This window comes from Juglans microcarpa x Juglans regia, chromosome 2S (assembly GCF_004785595.1).
Source record: "Juglans microcarpa x Juglans regia isolate MS1-56 chromosome 2S, Jm3101_v1.0, whole genome shotgun sequence".
NCBI lineage: Eukaryota > Viridiplantae > Streptophyta > Magnoliopsida > Fagales > Juglandaceae > Juglans > Juglans microcarpa x Juglans regia.
In genome coordinates, this window is record NC_054597.1 from 3,239,117 (window position 1) to 3,262,713 (window position 23,597).

The 23,597-nt window shown below is 40.5% G+C and overlaps 3 protein-coding genes across 4 annotated transcripts in view; all 3 read left to right on the forward strand.

The window, feature by feature from the left end:
* The window catches only part of LOC121252188 (LEAF RUST 10 DISEASE-RESISTANCE LOCUS RECEPTOR-LIKE PROTEIN KINASE-like 2.1), a 29,294-nt gene extending 12,509 nt beyond the window's left edge, over positions 1-16,785 (forward strand). The window contains 3 exon segments of the mRNA XM_041151700.1: positions 15,402-15,443; positions 15,567-16,474; positions 16,477-16,785. Coding sequence (XP_041007634.1) covers positions 15,402-15,443; positions 15,567-16,474; positions 16,477-16,659 — 1,133 coding nt within the window. The 3' untranslated portion in view covers positions 16,660-16,785.
* Positions 16,462-19,372, forward strand: LOC121252292. 2 transcript variants are annotated; one of them, XM_041151878.1, is made up of 2 exons: positions 16,462-16,570; positions 18,241-19,372. In XM_041151878.1, the coding sequence occupies exon 2, from the start codon at positions 18,342-18,344 to the stop codon at positions 19,131-19,133; it is 792 nt and encodes a 263-aa protein (XP_041007812.1). In that variant the 5' UTR covers positions 16,462-16,570; positions 18,241-18,341; the 3' UTR covers positions 19,134-19,372. The 2 variants fall into 2 exon arrangements, with proteins under 2 accessions (XP_041007812.1, XP_041007811.1); XM_041151877.1 differs by lacking the exon at positions 16,462-16,570 and adding an exon at positions 17,832-18,006.
* A 2,766-nt stretch (positions 19,373-22,138) lies between these two features.
* LOC121252318 lies at positions 22,139-23,309 on the forward strand. The gene is made up of 2 exons (XM_041151920.1): positions 22,139-22,198; positions 22,433-23,309. Exon 2 carries the CDS (start codon positions 22,534-22,536, stop codon positions 23,140-23,142), a length of 609 nt encoding a protein of 202 aa, XP_041007854.1. The 5' UTR covers positions 22,139-22,198; positions 22,433-22,533; the 3' UTR covers positions 23,143-23,309.
* The last annotated feature ends 288 nt before the right edge of the window (positions 23,310-23,597 follow it).

The following is a 23,597-nucleotide window of genomic DNA, read 5'->3' on the forward strand; positions in this document are numbered from 1 at the left end:
ATCCTCTTCGATCAAACTCCTTGGGTTTGAGTTCGAGCATCGATTTCGACTTCTGTGTTCATCGTGAGAGTTTCGATCAAGAATCTTCTGCTGTGGACGAGCTTTTCTCCGATGGGAAAATTCTTCCCACTGAAATCAAGAAAAAGGTCATGCCACTAGATTGATCGGTTTGAGAGAAAAGAAAAGAAACTGTAGGGATGGTAGTAAGCACAGATGATGGTATAGTCCTGCTTGTGATTCCTGCCTACAGTGCACGCGATAGGGATGGTGGTAAGCATGGATGGTGATATAGTTCCGCCTATGATTCCCGCCTACAATGTCCATTAAGCAAAAAGGGATAAGTTTGGTTCTCGTCCTCCATTGCCACCACCATGAGGCATGAGCTATGCATGACATTTCAAAGCAAGAGAGCGCCATGGAAAGCAAGGGTGTAGGTACTGAAGTGGATCATGATCAGAAGCAGAGCTCCAAGTCCTTTTGGCGGTTAATTTACGCGGAGTAGCAGCTGTGGTAGTGGATACGGAATGAGCTTCTGCCCTTTACGGCCACTTCTATCTCGGAGCAACTCAACAGGATCTGCACCAAATCTCAAGCGAGCCCCATTGCCCATTGATGCTCAAGAGTCAAAATCCTAAGCAGAATACTTCTCATAATATTAATGTGGTGGAAGTTTGACCTTAAGTGGAACGGTTCAACATAAGCATCTCTTTTGAAAATTCCAACACCCCCACGATTCCACGAATCCATTTCGTCAAAGGCCACCAGTTTCCTTATGATGCCTGATAGGAATTGGAAAGCCACACATCCCCACCTCGTCAATTCCTTTTCTATATACGCTTGCTTCCAATCTCTCTCGATCTTCTCTCTCTCTCTCTCTCTCTCAAATGCATACCCATCTATTCCCAGTTCCGGCCACTTTCTTCTTCATCATAATAGCAATAACCTTAGTCCTATTTCCAGTACCATCTGTGCATGCTGTTGATGATGAGCGGTACCTCAACTGCAACGAAACCTTTGCATGTGCGGGTATTTCGGACATCGGTTATCCTTTCTGGGGATCAAATCGGCCTGAATATTGTGGGTACCCGGGTTTCTGTTGGGTTTGCTCCTTTGGAGTCCCACATCGGTGGGAGAAAATTGTGGAGCAGGCCTCAAGGCCTATAAATAGGGTGCTTGGCCTCTTAGTTAATTACACCAAGTCATAAGCTTAATTAGTAACTTGTGACTCTAAGAAAAATCCTCTATTAATTTTTTCTTGTAAAAAGGAAAGAGGTGAGAGTTAAAGTTTTACTAGTGGGAAAGCTTTGTGGGTGTCATTTGGAGTGAGGAGAAAAATTGTGTGATTGTAATAATTTTTCACATAGTGTATTTTCTTCTCTGGGTCTGGTGGTTTTTCTCCTGTTTTTGAGAGTTTCCACGTAAATTCTTGTGTTGTTATTATTTCTCTGGTTTTCTTCGTATTTCACCAAAAAGTGGATCCTGGGAGTGAATTTGGTAGGTCCAAATTCCTAACAAGTGGTATCAGAGCTACTAGGTTCCTTTTGGTGGGTGGAGCTTTGGTGTGGTAGTGTGAATACGTACAGTCTAAGGAGGTTCTGTCTAGGAGATTGGTATTTAAGTGGTCCAGTGTGACCCTCCAATCTTTCCTGGGAACCTTAAAGTTCTGTCTAGGAAAGAATAATCTTTTCTGGGAACTTACTTAGTGAGTACTATTCATTTCTACGGTAAAAATTCATCAAAGCAATGTCAGGAAGTAAGGCTTCAAATTCTATCAGATATGAGGTGGAGAAATTTGATGGGAGAATCAATTTTGGCTTGTGGCAAGTTCAAGTCAAGGATATTTTGATTCAATCAGGATTACACAAGGCGTTGAAGGGCAGACCAATCCTTGAAGTTAGCAGTGATACTAGCGTGACTAATGAAACAAAGAGCAGATCTGTAATGAGCGATGAAGATTGAGAGGATCTGGACTTGAGAGCAGCAAGTGCGATACGTCTGTGCCTGGCCAAGAATGTTCTTGCAAATATGCATGGAATATCTACGGCAAAGGAACTCTGGGAAAAGCTCGAAGAGTTGTATCAAACGAAGGGCGTCTCAAATCGGGTGTACCTGAAGGAGCAGTTTCATACACTGCATATGAGTGAAGGTACAACTATTTCAGATCATTTAAGTGTACTCAATGGCATTGTCTCTGAGCTAGAATCTATTGGAGTTAAAATTGATGATGAGGATCAAGCCTTGAGACTCATCTGGTCTCTTCCACCTTCCTATGAGCGTATGAAGCCTATTTTGATACATGGGAAGGAGAAAATAATTTTTTCAGAGGTTACCAGTAAACTCTTTTTTGAAGAGAGAAGACTAGGTGGTGGAAGAAATGGTTCACCTGGGAACTTAGCATTGGTAGTAGCTGGTAATGGGAAAAAGAAGAACTCCATGAAGATGAAAGTAGTCTGCTGGGGGTGTGGACAATCTGGGCACGTCAAGAAAAATTGTCCAAGAGCAGGAGCAGGTTCGGCAAATGGCTCCAAGTCAGTAAATGGAGATACTGGTAATGAAACTAACGTTGTGTCTCTCTCCATGGAAGACGATGTCTGTTAAAGGGACATGTACATCCTCATGGCATGCCGCTAATTTCCAAAGTTGCCATGATAGAGGATGTGTTAATGTTAGTGGGTCCACAAGTTTGCACACATGCATTGGTTTGGCATTAATGCAGGGTGTGTGGTGGAAATTTATGTCGATGGCTGATGAACTTCCAAGAAAGCCAAACGTGGAAGTTGCACCATAATTTTTTCAGCAAGGTTATTTTAGACATGGGCCGAAATTGAAATGCTTGGAATTGGTTTATTCTGAGTGGGTATGCTTTTATGGTGGAGCATGATAGCAAAAACTATGAAGATCTTCATTGCAGTAGAGCGTGGCTGTGGGACCAGCCAAAGTCGCAAGGTGGAGATTGTTGGGTTTGCTCCTCTGGAGTCCCACATCGGTGTGAGAGAATTGTGGAGCAGGCCTCAAGGCCTATAAATAGGGTGATTGGCCTCTTAGTTAATTACACCAAGTCATAAGCTTAATTAGTAACTTGTGACTCTAAGAAAAATCCTCTATTAATTTTTTCTTGTAAAAAGGAAAGAGGTGAGAGTTAAAGTTTTACTAGTGGGAAAGCTTTGTGGGTGTCATTTGGAGTGAGGAGAAAAATTGTGTGATTGTAATAATTTTTCACATAGTGTATTTTCTTCTCTGGGTCTGGTGGTTTTTCTCCTGTTTTTGAGAGTTTCCACGTAAATTCTTGTGTTGTTATTATTTTTCTGGTTTTCTTCATATTCACTACAAGAAAACTGCTTATTTATGGCTAGTTAATTCCAGCGAAATGACTATTTACAACCAAAATGAGTCTGTTTTGGTCACAAATGGTCTTTTCGTCGCAATTAAATAGTCACAAAAGCCCGTTTTTCTTGTAGTGATTTCATCAAAAAGTGGATCCTGAGAGTGAATTTGGTAGGTCCAAATTCCTAACAGTTTCCAGTTGAACTGCAGCGGCGATCTACCGCAGCTTAATGTCGCGGACATGTATTACCGGGTCTTTGAAATCAATGGGGCGGCGCGGAGTCTCAAGGCTGCTAGAGTGGATTACTGGGGCACGACTTGTCCTGCTACTCACGCTAATACAACCATAGATCGCAGTACCCTCTTTTCTCATACTTCAGCTACTACCAACCTGACGCTCTACTACCATTGCCTTTCAACTCCGGTGGTGGAAGGTTTTTCGTTTACTTGCGCCGGAGACGCTAACGGCTTTACCAATTACTATTCGCGCTCCATGATTGCAAGCACGTTGTTGGGGTTGTGCGAGAAAAACGTTAAAGTTCCAGTAACTGAAGCAGGCACTTTAACTACTGAAGATGCACTGAAGGAAGCTATTAATGGTGGGTTCACGGTGGGGTGGAATGCAAATAACGGCATGTGCGATAAATGTGATGGGTCCGGTGGGCAGTGTGGGTTCAACACCAGCACGAATGCTTTCGCTTGCCTCTGTAAAACTGGGTCTTTTCCATCAACGTGTGATGAATCAGATGGTAAGTATCCATTTGGCTGGTTAATTTATTTCATTTTAATATTTGCCTAAATAATATATATATATATATATATATATATATATTTATATATATCATTTAGAGACTGGGTTACTAATATCTTGATCGGTAGCTACCTTTCCTTTTTCATTTTTTCCTTTCTCGTCCTGCTTGAATGAATAAATTAAGAAAACTTCTCAAGACCAGAGGATAAGAAATTAAGATCAAACATTTAGGAATAACTCCGAACTTGTTTGCGGGGCGCGGATATATAGTCTTAAACCCTATGTTCGAAACATCCATGAGCATCCGGTGACGATTATATGATGATGATTACTATTGTTTCGAGGGGAATCGGAGCGAGGCATTACTTACTTCCAGAATGATTCCATGAGGCGTAGCTTAATTCGGAGAATTAATTGCTAATTACTTTGGTTAATATGAAGATAAATATTTATTCTGGTCAAGGATGGACTGATTCTTGAATTATATGGAATTGATGGATGATTTGGGTTTGAATCTAACTACGTACGTACGTAGGAGCTGGGAACAATAATATTATATATACGGAGTTCGATCGAGTTATAGATCATTAGGATATATATAATGCATATTGGACGAGATCAAAGTAAATAAATAGATGAAAGTAATTAATAAGCAGTAATTAATTAGATTTCTTCCGTTAAAATTTTAACTAGACATGATAGAGTGATTTTTTCGTTGGATCTCTTTAGGTAGGGGGTTGTTAATCTTTAGCACACTGATCTTCATCTTAGACACAAACATCATCTAGCAGCAATTATCATGTGCAATTGCACTATATATAAGCCATTTTGTGTTAGCTAGGTTTAAAATGGAATACAATTTTCAAAATCTCTAAAATTCTATTCATAATTTTTTTAACTATCATTTTTCATTATTATGTTGCCTCAAATTATTGGAAGATAGATAAAAGTAAATAAATGTTTTAGTCATAAAAAAGTTCTACAAAAATAAATTCACAAATCTATCTAATTTATTGTAGTACGTTAGATTGTAAAACTATTTTTATTATAAAGTAGACATAACGTATCGTATGAACTTCTGTACATCAATTTGTGAGTTTATTTTTATGTAATTTATTTATGATTGTAATACTTCTTATATAAATAATTAGTAATTTGTCAATTATTTAATGCTAGATGACCAATAAGGCCTGTCTTATCTTTCATGCAAACAAACGTACTTGTGGTTGAGAAGTTTGAAATGGAAATGGTCTAAAATAAACTTTTTAATACCAATTAATGGATGAAGTAAAATGCATTTATGTCAATTCGTGAGTATTCCTTAGCTTACTGATCACACGTACTAACATCCCATAGTAATCACTCGCACGACGAAAATCGGTTGGGCGTTGAAATCAATGAACTTGTAAGTCGGCACATACATCCCTTGCCTCATAGCTATCATTTTCCTAAATTATTGATCTTCCCCCACTGCTGCTCGATCGGTGGTTACCCATCTCTGTTTATTTTATTCGATCTCTACTCATAAATCCTACTCTTCTACCAACCTTTTTCTCTCAGAAAATGGATCCCAGCTGGCTTCTCTCGTCGTCTTCTTCCCTCGTTTCTTTATCTTTCTTATTCATGGTTTTGGCCATGATTCCTCTTTCTCTATGCTACGAAGATTTATTCTCGAGCTGCCGCGACTCGCGGTTCAGCTGCGGGAACATCAACAATATTGGTTTTCCTTTCTGGGGAGAGAATCGACCCAATGGTTGTGGATATCCAGGATTGAAGCTCAACTGCGAGAGAAGCGTTGCCACCATAGAGATCATGAACGTGACGTACCGAGTGCTCGCTGTCAATCCCAACACCCAGACAATCAAAATCTCGAGAGAGGACTACCTGACTGGGATTTGTTCCCCAGAATACGTGAATTCCACACTCGATCATACACTTTTCGATTTTAGCCTCTTTTACCAGAATCTGACGCTATTCTATGGCTGCACTTCTTCTTCCATTTTACCTGTCCCTGGAGTATTCACTTGTCATGTAAATGGGGATGTGCAGATGGAGTTGGTAGCTGGATTGCCTAATAATAACAAGTGCAATCAAAGTGTTGTTATCCCCGTCAGTACTCTGAGTACTCTGGGAAACTTGATGGATATAGGAACTAAGTCGAAATTGGAAGAGATCATTAGAGAGGGATTTGAGGTGAAATGGAAGGTGGATAGTGCTCAGTGCAGTGACTGCGTGGGATTGAAGGGAGCTTGTGGTTATGACCTCAAGTTGAATCAACCAACTTGCTATTATTCACCAGTTAAACCAGGTACGCCCCCATCCCACCACTTTAAACTAATTAATTAAATTATTTGCACCAAATGAACACTCTACATCACATTCACTGGCGTATGCATTCGAAATTTGTTTTGACATTTTGGGTTCCAAGAAGACATCATGATCATGTTAACATTGCTGAGGCAATTAATAGACCCGGAATTCTCCCCGCGTGGTATTGAGATCATGTCAGACCTCTGCGTAAAATAGTTCTTTATATAATGGGTGATGATACCCCTTCCTACGGGTTAACAAAGATATCTCTAGTCGATAACTTGGACTCGCTCTCTGCGTAAAAAAGACGTCTCTCTGTGGTTTCCAAGAAACTAAAGAAAGTGTTGACCATAAACCAGTCCACGACCATGTGAACAAGCTGATTATTTATTTAGAAAATATATATTTTTTTCTTCATCAAGAGGCCCACTTTATTAATCGCGAAAGATACGGATCATGGGTCAGTTTTCGAAGGCTACTCGATTAAACAGTCCAAGTCAACTATAGCACTGTCACCAGTCAACCTCCTCCCAGCAACAGCAGCGACCAAACTTCCTCTAGTATATTGCCTCTACTCCAATAATGATGCCTTCTCACTTTTCCACTCCTCCGCCATGCACGCAATCACTCTCCCTCCCGTCTTCCTCCTCCTTTTCTCCGTCTTCGTCGCCATGTCCTTTCCCTCCAAAGATGCCACCGCCCCCTATTTCGACTGCCCCAAGACCTTCGACTGCGGGCCCTTCAAGAACCTTTCCTACCCCTTCGACAACGAGGGCGAATGCGGCCATTCTGAGTTTTGACTCACTTGCGACAACGAATTTGCCGGTTTGACCGTTGCTTCTAAGAGTTACCAAGTCCTCCGTCTCAACGAGACTTCGAAAACCATGACCTGTCGGGGAAATCAACACAGCAGAAGGGATAAAAGCGGTAATAAAAGAGTACACTCTACGCACTTAGTGACACCAAGAATTTAACGTGGTTCGGCAACTGTCTACATCCACAGAAAAGAGCTTCACTATTAAATAGTGGTACACAAGAAAATATTACAGAGGAGGAGGATCACACTCCACTCAACTCAACTCTCTTCTTTTCTCTCAGAGCTCTCCAGGCTCTCTCTCTTTTCTCTTCTTGGGTGTATTTGAGACTCTCGCCAGAAGCCTCAATTTATAGATGCATTGCTTTACGTATGAATGCATTTATTGTTGCATTCAATGGACAGTTGAGAGCTGGGCGTTGGAGGTTGAGCAGCAAGCAGCCATTGTGGACTGCTTGCTTGGGCAGGGATTTCAACAATTCTCCCCCTCCATGCCCATTTACCTATATGCTATCCATCCCAGCTATGTCTCTACATAGCTCAAGCTTCTCACTTGTAACCACCTTCGTCAGCATGTCCGCTGGATTCTCTTTCGTATGGATCTTCACAAGCTTCAATAGCTGTTGTTCCATCGCTTCGCGTATCCAATGATAGTGGATATCAATGTGCTTGGTGCGGGAGTGGTACATTGAATTCTTGCTCAAAGTTAGAGCACTTTGACTATCACAATGTACCGTGTAGTCTTCTTGACTAACCCCTAGTTCTTGGAGAAAACGCTTCACCCACAACATTTCTTTTCCAGCTTCTGCTGCAGCAATGTACTCTGCCTCAGTTGTAGATAAAGCAACACACTTCTGCAATTTGGACTGCCAAGAGACAGCTCCTCCTGCAAAAGTGAAGAGAAATCCCGAAGTAGATTTCCTGCTATCCAGATCTCCTGCCATATCTGAATCTGTATAGCCTTCCAGAACTGGTTTAGCTCCTCCAAAACACAAGCACATCTTAGATGTACCTTTTAGGTACCTGAGAATCCACTTGACTGCTTCCCAATGATCCTTTCCTGGATTTGAAAGGAATTTGCTCACCATGCCTACAGCATGAGCAATATCTGGTCTGGTACAAACCATTGCATACATCAGGCTTCCTACTGCTGAAGAGTAGGGAATTACTTCCATTTCTTCAATCTCTTTCTTTGAAGAAGGACACGAGCTCTTGCTCAACTTGAAGTGGTTAGCAAGTGGAGTATTGACTGGCTTAGCATCTCCCATGTTGAAACGTCTGATGACCCGTTCAACATATTTTTGTTGTGATAGCCACACCCTTTTGACATTCCTATCACGAACAATCTTCATGCCCAAAAGTTGTTGTGCTGGGCCTAAGTCCTTCATGTCAAAGGACTTGGATAGTTCCTTCTTTAGTTTGTTAATCTTGGACCTATCATCACCAACGATTAACATATCATCAACATAAAGAAGGAGTATGACAAACTTGGCATCCTGGAACCTTCGAACATAGACACACTAATCTGCAACAAGTCTCTTGTAACCATGACTCATCATGAATGAGTCGAATTTCTTGTACCATTGCCTCAGCGCTTGCTTGAGGCCATAGAGACTCTTCTTTAGCTTGCAGACTAAGTGATCTTTCCCTGGAGCTTCAAACCCTTCTGGTTGCTCCATATAGATTTTCTCCTCCAAATCTCCATGGAGAAATGCTGTCTTCAAATCCATCTGTTCGAGTTCCAAATTCAAGCTGGCTACCAATCCGAGTATGACTCGGATTGACATCATTTTCACCACCGGAGAAAATATCTCGTCAAAGTCGATTCCCTTCTTCTGTTGGAATCCTTTGACAACCAATCTGGTTTTGTGCTTTATCAGCTTTCCTTGGCCATTTTTCTTCAGCTTGAACACCCATTTGCTCTTTAGGGCTTTTTTTCCTTCAGGAAGTTTCACCAACTCATAGGTCTGATTTTTCTGCAAAGAACTCATCTCTTCTTGCATTGCCTGCACTCATAGGCTTCTATCAGCATGAGTTTGAACTTCCTGGAAGCTCTCCGGCTCCCCCTCATCAGTAAGTAGAATATAGTCTGATTCCGGATATCTCATCGACGGAATCAGTAGGCGGCCTCTTGCCGATCTTCTTGGTTGAGTTTCATCAACCAAAGGAGGTTCATCACCATCTAACCCTTGTGGTGGTACACCAGCTGCTGGTGGAGGGGGTTCTTGCTCCCCCTGCTCAACACCCTGAGCTTCTTCTTCTGCTTCTGGATCTCGATCCTGCATATCCTCATTATCTGTGGCGAACTGTAATGGTGCAGGATGTGTATAGGAACTAAGCTCTACTGACATCGAGGAAGCTTCAGTTCCTATATGCTGGTTTTCATGGAACACAACGTCCCTACTTCTGACAATTCTCTTTGTCACTGGATCCCATAATTTGTATCCGAATTCTTCATCTCCATATCCAACAAAGATACATGGAGTTGACTTGACATCGAGCTTCTGTCTCAGCTCCTTGGATACGTGTGCAAAGGCTTTGCACCCAAACACTCTCAGGTGAGAGTAAGAGACATCTTTTCCAGACCAAACCTTCTCAGGAACTTCAAATTCCAGTGGTGCGGAAGGTGATCTGTTGATCAGGTAACAGGCAGCACGAACAGCTTCACCCCAGAATGGTTTTGGTAACTTAGCCATACTGAGCATGCATCTTGTTCTTTCAATGATGGTCCGATTCATTCTTTCGGCTACACCATTGTGTTGAGGGGTATATGGGACCGTCTTCTCATGTCAAATACCGCGATCAGCGCAGTATGCAGCGAACCTTTTGGAAACATATTCTCCTCCATTGTCCGTTCGCAGGCACTTCAACCTCTTTCCCGTCTCTCTTTCCACTAGGGTGTGGAAATTCTTGAAGTGCTCGAAGACTTGATCCTTTGACTTCAAAACATATACCCAGACCTTTCGTGAAGCATCATTAATGAATGTCACGAAATATCTGTTACCTCCCAATGACTCTTCTTCCATAGGACCACATACATCAGAGTGTACCAGACTCAACAACTCTGATCTTCTCTTCGTAGAGGAATTGAACGAGACTCTGCGTTGTTTGCCAAACAAACAGTGCTCACAAGGGTTTAACGCTATTCCTTTGGCAACCTTGATGAGTACCTTCTTCACAAGCGTATCCAACTATTTCTCACCCATGTGTCCGAGTCTCTTGTGCCACAGATTCGGTGATGCCTCGTCTTCCGCTGCATTGAGGCTATCAGTATCAATCTTCACATGGGTCTTGTATAACGTACCGCAAATATGTCCTCGGGCGACAACCATGGCACCTTGTGACAGCTTCCAAGTGCCATTGCTGAAGTAGCTGTCATAGTCCTGTCGATCAAGGGCTGTTCCCTAAATCAGGTTGAGCCGAAGGTTAGGAATGTGTCGAACATCTTTCAACACCATGGTACAACCAACGTTAGTTTTTATCTGCACTTCGCCAACTCCCACGATCTTTGAGGAACTGGCGTTTCCCATCCTTACCTTACCAAAGTCTCCTGCTTTGTACGTAGTGAAAAATTCACTATGGGAAGTGGCATGGTATGATGCTGCCGTGTCTACCACCCACTCAACATCATGGCTTGCAACGTGCAGACACGTCTCGTCACTGGTGGAGAGTATTGCCACATCTCCCGAAAGAGTGACAAGGGTTTCACCATCTTCTTTCTTCAGCTTACTGCTTTGACCTTGCTCCCTTAAAAACTTGCGGCAGTTTTTCCTTATGTGGCCTTCTTTGCCACAATGGTAACATTTCATGTTACCCGTCTGCTGGTTCCTGCTATTGCTGGACCTTCCACGTGGTTGAGACTTCCCTCTGTTTCTGCCTCCACTTCTCCCTCTATCATCACCTCGAGGCCTTTCTCTACTCTCGGTGACAAGGACATGAGTTTGATTCATGCCTGTCTCTTTTCTTCTGGCCTCCTCATTAAACAGGGCATCCTTAACCATCGTCATGGTAAGTTTGCCATCTGGAATAGAGTTACTGAGGGAGACCACCAGCGTCTCCCAACTATCTGGTAATGAACTGAGAAGTAGCAGGGCTTGTTCTTCATCGCCAAGATTCAGGTTGACGGATCCGAGCTGGTTAACTAGGTTTTGAAACTTACTAGTGTGCTCGGCAACAGAGGTGTCGCTCTTCAACTTCAAGTTAACAAACCGTCTCATCAAGAGGGCCTTGTTTCGAGCAGTCTTAGCTTGATACATATCCTCCAACTTTTTTCAGAGGCTATATGCATCTGTCTCCTGGGCCACGTGGTGAAAAACACTATGGTCAATCCATTGTCTGATCTGACCGATAGTCTTCTTGTGCATCTTTCTCCACACTTGATTTGTAACTTCATCTGGTTTCTTCCCTTCATCTTCCAAAGGGTCAGACAGATCTTTACAGTTCAATAGATCCTCTATCTGAGGCCTCCAAAGACTGTAGTTTGAGGCAGTCAGCTTTATCATGGCGCCTGATGCTGAATCCTCCATGTATTTAGACTGATTCTAAATACAAAATGCAAGTACAGGATCTTTGAAGTGGAATATCACAAAACAGACAGCACCGTTGTGTCCGGAACGCTTGATTTTGTTGGAAACGAGTCTTGTTTCGTCAAAATCGGACTCAGATAGCACAAGGAATGAGCAAAAGAACCAAAACAGGAACACTATCGCGCGTGCAGCACGTGGCACGGCTAACAGCGCGTAGGCGCGTGTTCTTCACGCGCCAGAACCTCACTGGAGCGCGTGGAACGCGTAGGCGCGTGGAACTCACGCGCTTTCTGGGTCAATAGAAACGTCAGGCGCATGAACTTCACGCGCAAGGGCCTCTCTGGAGCGCGAGTGGGTCTCACGCGCTCGTGCCTCTCCTGGGCGCGTGTCGAGAGTGGACTCACTCTCCTATCTTCAGACGGCGCGTGGAGGAGCGTGCAACGTCTGTCCGGCCTCTGGTTTTCACCGCTTTTCTTGTCTCGATGAGACGAACACAGTAGTATGCTCAAATTTAAAAACTGAGCTACATACTAAAAACGAGTTTTCTGTAAAAAAAACTCTTCCCAACAATAGCTCTGATACCACTTGTCGGGGAAATCAACACAGCGGAAGGGATAAAAGCGGTAATAAAAGAGTACACTCTACGCACTTAGTGACATCAAGAATTTAACGTGGTTCGGCAACTGCCTACATCTACAGAAAAGAGCTTCACTATTAAATAGTGGTACACAAGAAAATATTACAGAGGAGGAGGATCACACTCCACTCAACTCAACTCTCTTCTTTTTTCTCAGAGCTTTCCAGGCTCTCTCTCTTTTCTCTTCTTAGGTGTATTTGAGACTCTCGCCGGAAGCCTCAATTTATAAATACATTACTTTACGTATGAATGCATTTATTGTTGCATTCAATGGACAGTTGAGAGCTGGGCGTTTGAGGTTGAGCAGCAAGCAGCCATTGTGGACTGCTTGCTTGGGCAGGGATTTCAACATGACCCTCGTCCGCTCCGACCTCTGGAACAACACCTGCCCTCACGACTACTTTAATTACACTCTGAATCCCGCTGTATTCCCTTACGGTACGGAAACTGAGGACCTCACCATCTACTACGGTTGCTCTGATCTGAGTTCAGTGACACCTACTAATCGATTCCATTGCACGATCAATGGGAATTCGAGTAACAACGCTTATTTTCTGACCGGTCCGGTTCCGGCCGATCCGATTCTACAAATTGTTAACTGTAGCTTTGGTCATAGAGAGAAAATTTTCAAGGCGGAAGCATTTGAGCTCACAAACAATCGGTCAACGCTTATCAAGGTTTTGATGGCAGGTTTCAGTGTGAATTATGGTAAGTGTGCTGATTGTCTGGTTTCCGGTGGGCAGTGTGGATTTGATAAGGACTCAGGCCAACCCATTTGCCTTTGCGACAATCATCCTTGTCCCCAGCCACCAGGTATTCGAGCTTTTTTCTAGACAAAATTATCGTTTTCTCTTGGGAATGATCGTTGAGATGGAAATGAATTGTCAAAATGGGTAATTTGGAACGGGCTAAGGTAGACATTGTCTATCCGTAGAAATGGCAATGGAAACATTTTAATAGCCTATCGAATTTGGATTATAGACAGTGCAATGGTTGGTGCTAATCTATGTCTTTGTGCCTACGGATGGTTTGAGTGATTTAGAATAAGTATTTAGACTAGTTGAATAGCCTAACACTCCCCCCTTAATTGCTGAAGGCCTTAGTGGAGTGGCCTTAATGATGGTCGCGTTCTGGTTAGATGTATTTGTGACTTCCATATATCGAAAAATCACACCAAGCTTCCAATTTCTTGTGTTATTCCTGACTATTAGATGTAATTTCGTCTCTTACTTGAAAGCCTACGTATTACCTTCACTCTGTCACATTCTTGCTTTTTGTCTACTTGAATGCGGCCCGCACCTAAAAAAGTTTCATTTTGGTGCCGCTCTAGTTCATAATCTCTGTTTAGAACAGCTTTGCAATCCTTGAGTTGTCCTGTCTCTATTGAATTTAGTGGCCCTAGTCATTAATGTGTTCCATGTAGCCCGTGCTTTAACGACCTCAGTGGCCCTACTAATTCTAGTATAGCAGGGTTCTGAGATTTTTAGTTGATGCACGCCCCCCACTAAATATCTATAACGACCTTATTACGAGCTTAATAGAAAAAGAGTTATTTTAACAATTTTACATGAAAGGGAGCATTCTCCAAAGAACAGTGCTGTAGATGAGAGCGGTAATGGAACACGCCTATCTAGTTCATGTGATCTATTTTGTCCATATCTATTTCAGACCTATTCTGGCCGGTATTAGATACTATTTCAAACTTCTATCAAAACCTTCTATCACCAAATTTGTATAAAGTATGAATACCAATATTCATATTCATAATTTTCGGCATATATGGAAAAGAGATTATTTGCTAGTTTTCTTTTAATTAATTGTTACCTTGTCGTTCTCGATTTGTCACTTGGTTCTTTTTCCCCCTAGACAGCTGTTTTCCATTGCTGGATTACTTAAGTTTATATTACATTACGGCTGTTTGTGTTTGTGTGATCATGTTTGTTAAAGGTGTTCTTCTACAATATCTGTTCGTGTTTCGTTTTGACTGACATTTTGTTATATTTGATTTAGACACTGCATGGGTTACTAATAAGTAGCATAGTAGCATTATTATACTAGAGTGTTATAACTTAATTGGTTACTTACGTTTGAGGATAAACATTTATTCTGGTCATGGACGGACTAGTACTAGTAATTGCTAAAGTTTCTCCCATTCCCATTACCAATTAGTCCTTTTCCTGCTTTGGTCCCACGACAAATACTAGCTTGATCAATTCAAAACTCCAACTCCATTTGTGCATTCATTTCCACATTTTTTTAATGCCTTGGAATGGTACGTATCTGACTTCATTGAGTACTAGGCGCTTCAACAACATTAATATAGTATGAATGATCAAAATTTTTCTGTAAGATTATTGCATTTTATGTCTCTGATCTCAAATGTCCTCTGTTTTGTGGACCACAAATATCCGTAAGTTGTAAGCATATGGAAATTGTAGTATTTTGTGTCTAATCACAAATTACTTTGATACAAAATACTCATATATCTCCTCATTTTTCGCTTCACCCAAGTACAGTAACATTTTAAATTTTATCATTCAATTTTAAATTGAATTTGAGTTACACCGACATCTCTGAACTTAGAATTTCTTTGGCTCCTTTCGCGAGCACGTGTGCGCCTTTTCCTTTTTTTTTTTTGTAACATGATTGCTATTGCATGATGGCCTGAAGGATTAACTCAATATTGGTACCAAACTGTGACTCCTACCTGGCAAGGGATCTATGTAACAATATTGGAATATGCATCGATCCGGGAGACTAGGATACCTCAATCCATAGCTTTTGGTTCTTCTCCTGGTCTAAGACCATGTTGTTCTTGAGCCTTGCCATGGGAGTGCTCTAGACTAGCTGTCTGCTTTAGTTTTAGCAAAGGCATTCCACGGTCCACCCACAACATCACATGCATGCACGTACACCCTCCTTGAGGATTTTACATTTTCTTTTTGTTTCGATATTCCCCTCTGTTTCCATTGCGCCCTTTGTTGTCCAAACATCGCTCTCCTATAAAGCAGTCTAACTTTCTGCGTGTCCTTGTTGCAGGATCATCTACCAGGCTCAATTGGTGGCTTATCATGACCATTGGTATGAAGATCAACATCATTTAAATGTTATAGTGATTTCTTTCTTTCCCGATCTGACAATTAATGATGCCCTGCTGAAATACTGACTTAAACCACTTTTTGCATTATGATTTTCCGACTGCAGGTTTGGCAGGAATTGCAGTTCTCTCTTTTGTGATTATCTGCAGTGTTAAGAGAGGATACTTATCAAATAATTCAATGGTCTGGTGGAAAAGAGATGCAAAGAATGATCATTTCACTGCAGAGGAAATCCTAAGGAATTTTGGATCAATGGCCCCAAAGCGATATACTTATTCTGATGTGAAGAAACTGACCAACTCATTCAAATATAAAGTAGGACAAGGAGGATATGGTGTGGTATTCAAAGGGGAGCTACCTGATGGGCATATTGTAGCAGTGAAAGTCTTGGGCGAGTCCAAAGGTAATGGAGAAGAATTTATAAATGAAGTGGCTAGCATTAGTAGAACATCACATGTCAATATAGTCACTCTTTTGGGTTTTTGCTATGAGAGGACTAAAAGAGCTCTAATCTATGAATTTGTGCAAAATGGATCTCTTGATAAGTTCATACATGAGAAAGGATCTTCAATCACAAATTGTTACTTGGACAGCAAGACCATGTTCCAAATTGCAGTTGGCATTGCTCGAGGACTAGAATATTTACACCGAGGTTGTAGGACTAGGATTCTGCATTTTGACATAAAACCTCACAATATACTTTTGGATGAGAATTTGTGCCCAAAAATCTCTGATTTTGGTCTTGCTAAACTATGCAAAACAAAAGATATCAGTATTGTGTCAATGACGGGCATAAGAGGAACTGCAGGATATATTGCCCCTGAAGTATTTAGTCAATTCTTTGGCGGAGTCTCTCACAAGTCTGACGTCTACAGTTATGGCATGTTGGTTCTTGAAATGGTTGCGGGAAGGAAAAATCTTGATGATGGGGTGCTCTCTCATAGCAGTGAAAATTATTTTCCTAACTGGATTTATGACAAACTTGAAAAGGGTGAGACTTGTGATACTTCTGGGATATTACAGACGATGATCAAGACAACATGATAAAAAGGATGATAATGGTGAGTTTGTGGTGCATTCAGACTAATCCTTCAGATCGGCCATCAATGGGTAAGGTGATAGAGATGTTAGGATGTAACTCTGAATTACCTCAATTTCCACCAAAACCTTTCCTGAACTCTCCTACGAGGTCGGCTTAACATGATTCTTCCACCAGTACTACTTCGTAATACTCATAAACTGCAACACCTAAAATGGATAGAGTTGCATCAGAGGATTCAGATTTTTTGAATGATCAAGTGATTGTGTTGACATTTCGATTTGAAGAGTGGTACCGTGCAAGAAATCTTCTTTGTTGGAAAAGAATGGATCCCAAATAAGGCAGGGGCGCTGTAGGATCAGCATTGTGAAAAACTTCGTTTACTACCCTTCTTTTTTACTTAATTTACAACTTCCACCAAAACCTTCCACGAATTCGCCTACAATAATATTGCAAGTGACATCATGACACATGATAGTGCTGCATGCAGTTGATCAAGAACTGTAATTATCAATTAAATTGGCAGAGTCAGTGTTTTTTGTTTTGCATGTCTCCTACTACTTGATTTCACGCTCTATCGTTAATTTTCACATTTTGTGTGAGAGATTTCGGTTGGTTTCTTCAAAGTAGCCCTCGTCACATGTTTCATTTGCAACGGGTTGTTTGCTCAATTTCAATGCTCAGTTAATTTGCTGTCACTAAGAATTTTTGGTCATGATTATACCATTGCTTGATTAGTGTTTAAAAAAAAAAAAAAAATAGGAAAGCGTTTTGCCGTTTGTAACAATGGATGAGAGCGACATCACATTGATCATATATCCAAGAGTGGGAGAGCGGCCAATATTATTTTAGCCCACCGGCTTCGAAAATGTTTGCAAGCATGCATGCAGTAGCCATGCTGTCCATGCCGGCTGGGCACTTACGTACGTAGAAGTTTAGAACAGATCGGTTAGAAAGGAATTGATCAAGTTATCTAAAGATTTTTATCAAATTCTGGGACCCAAAGTGAAAAAAAAAAAAAAAATAGACAAAAAAAATGGATCATATAACTTTTATTAAATATGTAGTGTTATTCGAGCAATATGCTTAAACAATTATAAATATTGTAGAATCCACTTTACAAAACTCAAATCATAAGGAAGTCATGCCGAAAACGGCTACAAGCCGTGCTTGCAAATTTTGTTGCTTTGTGTTGATTTCCATCCATTTGCCTAAATGATTAAACGATCGAATTCATTTCGATAACATTTTTAATTGACACTATAAATATTCTACTTCCACTACTACACAGGAGACAACATATATATCTATATATATATATATATATATATATATATATATATAGGCCCAACCTCTCCCTAGGCAGCCAGCAGAATTATAACTTTGCTAGAACACATGATACGCACAATATGCAGCCTGCCTCCTGAGGCCGGCTAGTTTTTGGTGCTTAAAACTACGTCGACTCGCTTGCTAATTTGCCTCTTTACGGCCTCCCAGTCTCCAACATGTACAGTACAGGACTCGTATTTCAATCTACTCCATTTGTTTTTACCTTTGAGTTCGTTTACCGGCCTTAATTTGTTATGATCTCCAACTCTTCAAGAAACCTATATTGTTTTGTCTCCCCTCCCAGATTTTCGTGTTTAATTCGAAGCTTTCGGGCATTCTTTTATGCCTCCGAGACTCTCAATTTGAAGACTACTTTGTTAGGTTTGACTCTTTTATTGCTTCTTTGTTGCAGTTAAAACGTCAAACTGCCCATAATGCCATAACTATTTTCCTCCAAGCTCGCGTTGTCTGATATATATTGCTCCTCCAATTCAATCTCGCAAGGTTCAAGAAATGGGTCTTGATCTCTACTCGGAAAGTTCGAATACTGGTACGAGTCCTAGAATTTCATTTTCCCATGATTTTTGCCAATCCGATGTACTTGTACCTGTTGAAAGCCGTCATCATGATCTTCGATCAAACTCCTCGGGTTTGAGCACGAGCATCGATTTCGACTTCTGTGTTCATCGTGAGAGTTTCGGTCAAGAATCTTATGCTGCGGACGAGCTTTTCTCCGATGGGAAAATTCTTCCCACTGAAATCAAGAAAGAGATCACTCCCATGAAGCAAACGGATGATCAGTTCGGCTCTTGTCCTCCATTGCCACCACCACGAGCTATGCGTGAAATTTCAAAGCAAGAGAGCGCCATGGAAAGCAAGGGTGCAGGCCGTACTGAAGTGAATCATGATCAAAAGCAGAGTTCCAAGTTCTTTTGGCGGTGTACGCGGAGTACTAGCAGCTGTGGTAGTGGATACCGAAGGATCAGCTTCTGCCCTTTACCACCCCTTTTATCTCGGAGCAACTCAACAGGATCTGCAGCAAATCTCAAGCGACCCCCATTGTCAAATGATGCTCAAAATTCTAAGCAGAATACTAGTACTTCTCAGAAGCATGCATCAATAAAAGCATCTCAATCTTGGGCTTCAAAGGGTTATCTAAAGAAGCCACCATTGAAGAAAGGTCATGGATTATGTGCCAATGCTCATGTTCCGATTAGTCCTGCAATTCTGAATGTTCCTACAGCATATTCATTTGGCTTTGGTTTATTCTTCTCCAGTGGCAAAGATCATAAGAGCAGGAAGTGACAGACTTCAATTGCTCTAATTAATGATCTATGGTATCTACTTCCTGTCGATATTACTTTGCAAATTGTGTGGATTGAATCGTTTTTACTCGTATAGTCATCTTGATGTGTAATTAAGAAGTTAAAATAGATGCATCTAGAATGTGGAGGAGTACTAAAGGGTTTGTATCAATAAGAAAAATAGATGAGAGACCTATATTATATGATGGAAGGGACAAGCAATGGCATAATTCAAGTGCACATGCTTTGAAGCGGTAAATGACAGGTAACGGTTACTTTCATGGCTGTCCGATGCATGCTGTTCTTCTTTTTATGCTTTTGATATTTGATCACTCATGGTCATGTACATACTTTGATTTGGTTCTCTTAATATCTGATCTTATGTTCTTTACATGAGGAGTAAAAGGTTAAGATTAGGTAGTTGATCGCTATTATATGCGTGGAGGAGTGTTTGAAATGTTCTTTGAATTTGATTTTGAGAGATAATGAATTGACAACTTTTTCTCTGTTCTACCTTTTGAGCTTGTTTTGTTTTGCTTTGTTTTTCCCTGCACAATGAATTCCAATTCCATGATCTTATATGCTCATCATGTCATTTTCTCATGGCCCGGCCGTTTCTTCTTGTTTTTTTGGGTGTATTTATCATTTTATTTGTATGCATATGATATGATCTGCGTTGGGAAACTAGGACATGCTAGTTGTGTTGGTCCCACATGTTTCCACAGGATGAGTCAATGATTATATAGATTGCCTTGCGCATGCATGGTTCGAATCAATTATATATGCATGGACTCAGTTAATTATTAGATGAGCTAGCTTTGCAATAACATCATTTTCTCATGATCCTTTATATCCATATATCGTGAGGATTCATGAGGATGGATGAATTAATGTGGATTCAAGCATTGATTTCTTTGTGAGAGCTTCGGCCGCCACCAATTTATAAGACTCATCATTAGCAGACTACCTTTTGTTCGATTGAAAGGGTCTAATTCCTACTACAATCAGGAAAACAAAGCTCGAACAGATGAAATGGATCAGTTTGCACCATTAATGTTTGTTTGCTCTCCATTATAATGCAACGTCTGGCATCATGAAGTGTTAAAGAAAGATGGCTCAAATCAAAATTACAACTTGTTGGGAAGATAAAACATATCAGAAGTTTTTGAGTTAATAAGACCTTTTTCTTAATGAGTGTTAATGATTAGCCCTCTTTGATGGACCTTAATTCATGGACTTTTAGGACCATTTTTACGTGGAATTGTCCAAGCTGAGAGGCAACCTGTTATTATTCCTCCCAACTGTAAAACTGTAAAAAGGATTTTGTCAAAGTTTTTTTGTTTTTGTTTTTTGTTTTTTGTTTTTTCTCGTCAGGATCTTGTCGTGGCTTGATTTGGGCGGCCTGATTCAGTAGCTTTATGTTTTTTGGTTTTATTTGGTTCCTCAAAAGGAGAACTAGCACTGTTCAACTTCGCAAAATTGTTGAATTAGAAAAAGAAAATTAGGGGTTCCGACGACGAGTACCGAACAGTTTTTATTTTTATTTTCTTATTTGATGATTAAGAAAGTATTTTTTAATGATATTATAATTTTTTTAAAATATTTAAGGGATTAAAAATATATATAAAAAAAAAAAAAAAAGAATGCACGTATTAGGAGGATTCATCGATAGCTACCCATTAGAAAAAGGCCAATAAGGGCCAGGAAAGAGTGTCTAAGACTGCATAATATATAGTTCTGAGGTGAAAAATATTTTAGCTACACAACGATAATACAAAAATAAATCATAAATTGATATGATTTAATGTGATATGTCAGATTATGAAGTTATTTTTATTATAAAATAGATCTAACGAATTTCATGAAACTCCGTCAATTTATATGTTTACTAGTGTGTAAATTTTTCTTTGAGCAATGCTAAGGATCCCGCTGGGTGATCCCGTTAAAAAAATATTATTTAATAATATTTTCTTAATCATTACGTAACCAAAAAAAACTAAAACATAAAAATAACAATTGGAACGAGATAGATGAACAGGATTCCCAACGGGATCTTTTATGTCTTAGCGGTTCTCTTATGAGAATAGAGGAAAATAGGAGTGAGGCTGCTGAGGTGGGGGATGAGGCCGGATCCGGATGATGGTATAATGCAAACCACATGCATGCTCTGGATCGAGTAGTACTACAGCATGACAGGCAAAGATTGCTTTCATGCAATGGTTGTCTCCTTTTTGGTGTTTGCTTGCCCATTCCGAATTTACTTTTTGAGTACGCTGATCTGAAATATTTTTGGATACATGCATGCAAGAGAAAATGAGTTGCTTACTCGTGTACACTATATGCATGGAGGTACTAAATTGACGACAACAGTTACATCAATATCGAAGCATTATTGCTTTCAAGAAATAAATTGACCAGTTTATTATTCGTAAGTTTGTGTGGCGGGGACTGCATTAATGCCCGATTTTGCATATGGATTCGGCAGTGGCTTCATATCCGTTTGATCATTAAATAAGATCTCGGAGTAGGGGTGTCAATATCATGTGACATCTCCATCTATCCAATACAAATACAATGCAAAATTAGCAGATTTATGTTTAATATAAATAAGTTCGAATCGCAATGAATTGACTTGTTAAGATATAATTAATAAACGGATTAATCTGCTTAATATTTGTAATATTGATATTTCTTAATATGCTTATGTTTTTATTGTTAGAATTGTAATTTTAGACTTATGCTCATATTTGTGCTTGCAAATCTTGTTGCTTTTTGTTGATTTCCATCCATTTGCCTAAATGATTAAACGATCGAATTCATTTCGATAACATTTTTAATTGAGACTATAAATATTCTACTTCCACTACACAGGAGACAACATATATATATATATATAGGCCCAACCTCTCCCAAGGCAGCCAGCAGAATTGTTACTTTGCTAGAACACATGATACGCACAATATGCAGCCTGCCTCCTGAGGCCGGCTAGTTTTTGGTGCTTAAAAGTTAAAACTACGTCGACTCGCTTGCTAATTTGCCTCTTTACGGCCTCCCAGTCTCCAACATGTACAGTACAGGACTCGTATTTCAATCTACTCCATTTGGTTTTACCTTTGAGTTCGTTTACCGGCCTTAATTTGTTATGATCTCCAACTCTTCAAGAAACCTATATTGTTTTGTCTCCCCTCCCAGATTTTCGTGTTTAATTCGAAGCTTTCGGGCATTCTTTTATGCCTCCGAGACTCTCAATTTGAAGACTACTTTGTTAGGTTTGACTCTTTTATTGCTTCTTTGTTGCAGATAAAACGTCAAACTGCCCATAATGCCATAACTATTTTCCTCCAAGCTCGCGTTGTCTGATATATATTGCTCCTCCAATTCAATCTCGCAAGGTTCAAGAAATGGGTGTTGATCTCTACTCGGAAAGTTCGAATACTGGTACGAGTCCTAGAATTTCATTTTCCCATGATTTTTGCCAATCCGATGTACTTGTACCTGTTGAAAGCCGTCATCATGATCTTGGATCAAACTCCTCGGGTTTGAGCTCGAGCATCGATTTCGACTTCTGTGTTCATCGTGAGAGTTTCGGTCAAGAATCTTATGCTGCGGACGAGCTTTTCTCCGATGGGAAAATTCTTCCCACTGAAATCAAGAAAAAGATCACTCCCATGAAGCAAACGGATGATCAGTTCGGCTCTTGTCCTCCATTGCCACCACCACGAGCTATCCGTGAAATTTCAAAGCAAGAGAGCGCCATGGAAAGCAAGGGTGCAGGCCGTACTGAAGTGAATCATGATCAAAAGCAGAGTTCCAAGTTCTTTTGGCGGTGTACGCGAGTACTAGCAGCTGTGGTAGTGGATACCGAAGGATCAGCTTCTGCCCTTTACCACCACTTTTATCTCGGAGCAACTCAACAGGATCTGCAGCAAATCTCAAGCGACCCCCATTGTCAAATGATGCTCAAAATTCTAAGCAGAATACTAGTACTTCTCAGAAGCATGCATCAATAAAAGCATCTCAATCTTGGGCTTCAAAGGGTTATCTAAAGAAGCCACCATTGAAGAAAGGTCATGGATTATGTGCCAATGCTCATGTTCCGATTAGTCCTGCAATTCTGAATGTTCCTACAGCATATTCATTTGGCTTTGGTTTATTCTTCTCCAGTGACAAAGATCATAAGAGCAGGAAGTGACAGACTTTTTTTTTTTTTTTTTTTTAAAGAGTCAGGACCACATGTCCAAAAGTGGCCCCTCCCCAACTTTTATTAATAAAAACCCTCACTTGTGGCGGAGGAATACCGTGGTAAACAATCAATAAACCCATAAGCCATAACCAAAAACCCAAAAAAATAACCCCCAAGAACAAACATTATTGTCGTCTCAAATACGTTAAATTATTTTTATCAAGTCTTAAAAGACCTCTAGTCTCCCTAGGAAAATCAAGCACCGAATAATACGTAGTATTA